We start from the raw sequence: 6,070 nt of genomic DNA on the forward strand, positions 1-6,070 counted from the left end.
GATAGGCCCATCAATGTCCGGCCCATGTTTGTAATAGTCCTAGGCCCATTAAAATTATATTACCATAAAATTAAATTAAATTAGTTAATAAAAAAATAAAATAAAAAAAGGCCAAAAAATTCTCTCTCTCGTAAGACAATCGGAGAGATCTGCAAAAAACAGGAGCTGCAGCAGATCTTTGAACACAGAACATTATCCGTTTGATCCAAACAAAACCCAGAAAAAGAAAACCCCACTACTTTATATACAAATATATATAAAGAAAAATAATGAATATATTCAGATTAGTAGGGGACATGACCCATCTGGCTAGTGTTCTTGTTTTGCTCCTTAAGATCCACACCATCAAATCATGTGCCGGTATGTATTAGAAGTTTTGATTTTTTCTGTTTTTGGGTGCGTTTTGGTTAACGGGTTTGCTTTAAAGTGTGTATTTTGCTATAAAGTTTGCATCTTTATACGGTAAATGGGTTTCTGCTTTTTTTTCAAGATGGGTTTGTATTTCGGTGAAATGGGTTATTGTAGGTGAAAGTAGTTAGGGGATTTTGTTTGGTTTTATTGACTCAAAATGGGTTCTTTTTTTGGTTAATAGAGAGATAAGGAGAGGAGTATTGTGCTTGATTTGAATGCATTTTATGAATTCTTTTGGTGATGTCTTCTGTTGGTTAGATAATATGAATAGTTTTTATCATGTTGGTGGTGTAGGTGTATGGTATATTAGAGAGAGAATGTATTAGAATGAATGATTAATAACAGCTTACGAACATAGAGAAAATAGTTTAACCCTCTATTACAAGCAGCTTTTCCGTAGGGAATATGCATTGAGCTTCGTAATTGAAAGAATTTCAGTTTGTGAACGTTATTTCCTGATGTTTATGTAATGTTTAGCAAAGTTTTTGTATGATAGCATTTAGGGCTTCAATGCAAGTAAAACTGTAACTAGAAACAATTGAAAAATTGTGATGACATGGGACTATGTCGTCCCTGAGTGTAATCTTAGACTGAATCTAGTAATAGCAGGGGTAGTTGAAGAAGATATGGCATGAGATAAACAGTGAAATGAAGTGAGATGTTTTTATTTCAATGTGAAAGAGAAAGAAGGTCATCAGATTGGAATAGCTTGAGATTTAAGAGAGGTCATGAAAATGTATTGCCATGGCAGAATTACATATTGATTCAGGTAATTGCAGTGTGGTTTGAAAGCAGTAGGGTGAAGGTGATGGTCGGAAGATGTTTTGCTTATCAGTGATAACGTTCATTTTGTTTTGCTACAGTGAGCAACAAACCTTCTTTTGATTGAATTTTGTTTTAGTCGACATTTCGAACTCAATTGTATGTCTGCACATAATTTTGCTGAGTTTTAGCGATGAAATAGCTGGTTATTGTTGGTATGCTTGTTTGGTATGTCTTCCTGTCCTCTTGTTTTCATACATAAGATTGCAAAAGATGTTAAGAAATTTCTTCCTCTTGAGGGATACATCAAATAGGAAAAATATCAGAGTTTGGCAACTGAACTATGCTTTAATTGTAGGTTGCTATGATGGAATAAATTGCTGGTTGAGGTCCATCTGACAGAACTAGCAATATGATTCAAAATGGTTATGATGGAATAAATTGCTCGTTGAGGACCATCTGACAGAACTAGCAATATGATTCAAAATGGTTTTTCTTGCTTTCTTGTTTTCACTAGGAGTGGATGGGTTGAGTTATTAAGTCACCTACTCCCTGGAGCCATTTCCTAGCTCGATCATGATTGTGCTTGTGTGGTTAGACTGAGGAATTCTTCTAAAGAGGTTGCTATACATGTTGGTCATGCTTTTAAAACAGGATTTTGCAAGTAACAGTGTTTTGCCCCATGTTGTCATGCACACCCAAACACATATCTAAATTATCGTGTTGCATAATTAATAGCCAAACGAATGGGTTTGTGAGCCTTTTCATTCAACCAGACACATCCTCTTTTGACCTTTTAATAGCTCTGTGAAGTAGGAGTTCTCTCTTTCAAATTGTTAGTCATAGACTTTTGACTTCCCTGTGTTATTTGCAGGCATTTCTCTAAAGACTCAGGAACTCTATGCTCTTGTTTTTGCCACTCGCTACTTAGACATATTCACTCATTATGTCTCATTTTATAACACCGTGATGAAATTGATATTCCTGGGAAGCTCATTCTCTATTGTCTGGTATATTCGACGCCACAAGTTGGTTCGGAGATCTTATGACAAGGACCATGACACCTTTCGGCATTTATTTCTTGTGCTGCCCTGCTTAATTTTGGCCTTGCTAATACATGAAAAATTTACCTTTAGAGAGGTAACAATGTCTTTCCATCTAATTATTTGGAATGCCTCAGTTCATATATTGTTTGTCCAAGATGTTAACAGCAATGTGATGCATGCACACATACAGACATATATGCCTACATACATCTGTGTGCATGCATATACTTTTAAGAGTGATTGGGCCTATGCTATTCTTATTGGCTGTATTGACTTTGGTGTATCTTGAAATATGGTTCTCCAGGTAACATGGACATTCTCCTTGTATCTGGAAGCGGTTGCCATACTTCCTCAACTAGTACTGTTGCAGAGGACAAGAAATATTGACAACCTGACAGGACAATATGTCTTTCTCCTTGGGTATTTCTTATTGCATAATCTTTTTAGTTTTTATCTTGGGTCAATAAGGTATTTTTGTATTTTACAGTGGGAGTTCTTTCTTCCTCAATTTTGAATCTTGATTACCATATTGTTGTCATATGTAAATGTCATTTCTTTGTTTATTTTTCTTGTGTTGCTAGGAAAGCTGAGTACGTTTATAACTCCATGTTCTGCATACTTGCTGCACTTTAAAATCCCTGTTAACTTTGTTACTCTTATTTGCTGCAGCGCATACAGAGCGTTGTACATATTAAACTGGGTTTATCGCTACTTTACGGAGCCACACTTTGTCCACTGGATAAGTATGTCATCCTCAGTACATTCACATGTGCATTTGGAGGCATCTACCTATAAAAAAAATTACTAATATTTTGCTATCTAAATTTCATCGCAGCTTGGATATCAGGAACTGTTCAGACATTATTGTATGCTGACTTCTTCTATTATTATTTCCAGAGGTTAGTCTTTAAACTTTAGGAAAAGCTTCCAGCCTTGTGCTGATGATTATAGAAAATGACATTTTATTTTTGTGTTGCAGTTGGAAAAACAATGTGAGGCTTGAGTTACCAGCTTGAGAAAGTGGTTGGAATATGCATTTGTTGGACTAAACTAGCTATGTATGCATTTTGGTTGTGACTTCTATTTCCCTTGAATTTATCCTGTTTGTGTTTGCTTCAGTATGGCATTTTAAGCCACAACATTAGTAGTTTTAGAACACAACATATATGTAGCAAAATTACTAGTAAATGACATTGAACCATTCTACAATGGAAGAAAAACTGAATGCATTGATTATTATATCCATGTTTATGGAAGCTTAAGCTGTCTCTATTCTACCTGAAACTCTTTGGGTCTCTTTTTGAGTTCCGAATTGATTACCTCATCCTGTTGTCTATTCTCCCAGCTTCTTATTTGAGGTTCGGATTGTCAAACAGACTTGGCACTGCAAGATATAAATGGACTCCCAATTTGATACTTACGAAATGTGGTGATCTGTTGCCAGCAAGAGACCTCAAACATCCTTGAGCCTTTGCTTGCTATGCATTTGCAAGTTAAAAGTATGCATGAAGACCTAAACAGTTTTACAATAACTCTTATTTGCAAATGAATTTCAAAAAACTATTTAATAATTACGTTTCATCGTTGATAATTGGGGAAATCATGCTCTCTTTATAGTTCACCGCTCCTTGAATCAACATTTGTATATCACCTTCACCATCAGTGGTGACAAAATTCCTCGAGCTCATCTTTCTTTGATCAACCCCATATCTATTGACTCATAGTCGGTTCAGTCAAATTAATTTTTTAAAAATATAAAACAGAATGTTAAAAGTATGAAGAGTTTTTTTTTATAGTGTCATTAAATTTAGTCAAGTAAATCAATTTTAAAATCTCTCATTTAAGCTCTTTACTTAACTTAAATTTTCAATTAAACTATATGGGATCTAGCCCAACTTAAATTGATTAATTTTATAGATCCAAAGGTAGCTTAAATAATCAATAAAAGCATAACTTAACTTTTAAAAGATAACTTTTAAAATCTTTTAAAAAAAATATTAAGATAACAACATATTAGATTAACATCGATCCCTTAACAACTTGAGTCATGAACTCTATTTGGTTTGATAACTTTTCTTATAAACTTTTTTTATCTAGTTATATAATAAAAATAGTTTCTCACTAAATTAAACATTAATCCTGAAATAAATATTTATTTGAGATTGTAGTAACCCTATAGAAAATAAACCAAAATAAACCATATAGACTATTTTCTAACCAAACCAATATTGACAAACAATATTTTTTAAAAACAAAAGAGAGATAAAAAGCCAATATATATATATATATGGTAGGTGGGTAAACTTGTCAAACCTATTAATTGAGTAACATAGGTTGGCAAGCTAAGCCCATGAATCAGATTAAAAACTCTACTGATATTATAATTTTTTAAAAAACTATTTTTTATTTAATTATATAATAATAAAAATAGATGATCACAAAATCAAATATCAACTCAATACCGAGGTATTTTTTGAGATAGCAATAACCTTGTAGAAAACAAAACGAAATCAATTATGAAACTGAATTCTCAATTAAACCATGTTAGAGCTAGCTCGACTTAAACCAATCGATTTCATGGGTCTAATAAGTTTTATGATCAGTAAAAACATGAATTACCTTTAAAAACAACTTCAATTTCTTTTTTAATATTGAGACAACAACAAATTGGACTGACCTTGGTCCCCCCACGACCTGGATCATGGACTCTACTGGGTTTGATGACTTTTTTATAAATTATTTTTATTTAATTATGTGATAAAAATATATGCTTATAAAATCGAGCACCAATCTAAATATAGACATTTATTTGAGACAATTATCCTTATAGAAAGCAAACAAGAATCAACCATGCAATCTATTTCTTAACCAATCTAATACTGAATAATAAAATAAAAATAAATTAATTAAAAACAATTAAAATACCAAAAAAAAAAACATATTCAATTAATGGGTAAACTCGCCAAACATGTGAATCAGGTAACTCATGCTAACACGTCAAACCTGTAAACTAGGTTACAGACTCCATTAGGATTATAATTTTTTTCTAAACTATTTTTTATTTAATTATATATTAAAAAATAGACAATTACAAAATCAAACACCAACTCAATACCGAGATATATTTTTTAAAATTGCGATAGCCTCATAAAAAGCAAAAAGAAACCAATTATGAAATTAAATTTCCAATTAACCTAATTTTTAAGGATGAAATAAAAAAAAAATAGTTAAACTTGTAAAACTCGCGAACCTGGTCAACCAACTAAACTTGTGAATAAGTTCATAGACTTTATAAAGTTTAATAATATGACTTTTCTCTTAAACTAATTTATTTTAAACTATATGAGAAAAAAATTGACAATAAAAAAAAAAGTCAAGTTCAATTAAAAAAAAGATACCCTCTCCAAACCCATAAACCAAGGCAACCTAGGTTACGCTAACAAATCTGCAAATCATGCTAATTTTATAGAAAGGTAAAATAAAAAAAATTATAAAGCTAAATTCTGAATTATCTTAATATTAATTGATGAAATTGACAAAAGTAAATTTGAGAAAAAATCATTAAAAAATTCAAAAAGAAAAGGAAACAAAAAGATTATAATAGTTATGGGTAAACATTAATTTCCACACACCTTTTAATTTTTGTTACTTTATAAAGTTTAATAATATGAATTTTCTCTAAAACTATTTTTTAATTATATAAGGAAAAAATAGACTATAAAAAACTCAAATTCAATTTCTTCAAAAAAAAACAACAACCTATCAAACTTGTAAATTAGGACAACTTGAGTTACCTTAGCAAACCTACAAACTACGCTAACCTCATATAAAAAAAAATAAAAAGAAATAAA

The 6,070-nt window shown here is 31.4% G+C and overlaps 1 protein-coding gene across 1 annotated transcript; it reads left to right on the top strand.

Annotated features, from left to right (window-relative positions):
* Positions 1 to 95: 95 nt before the first annotated feature.
* Positions 96 to 3,489, top strand: LOC105118614 (ER lumen protein-retaining receptor-like). The gene is made up of 6 exons (XM_011016591.1): positions 96 to 360; positions 2,048 to 2,313; positions 2,524 to 2,639; positions 2,889 to 2,962; positions 3,055 to 3,118; positions 3,199 to 3,489. Exons 1-6 carry the CDS (start codon positions 270 to 272, stop codon positions 3,233 to 3,235), a joined length of 648 nt encoding a protein of 215 aa, XP_011014893.1. The 5' UTR covers positions 96 to 269; the 3' UTR covers positions 3,236 to 3,489.
* Positions 3,490 to 6,070: the final 2,581 nt, after the last annotated feature.

The sequence above is a fragment of the Populus euphratica genome, unplaced genomic scaffold (genome assembly GCF_000495115.2).
Source record: "Populus euphratica unplaced genomic scaffold, PopEup_1.0 scaffold2090.1, whole genome shotgun sequence".
Taxonomy (NCBI): domain Eukaryota; kingdom Viridiplantae; phylum Streptophyta; class Magnoliopsida; order Malpighiales; family Salicaceae; genus Populus; species Populus euphratica.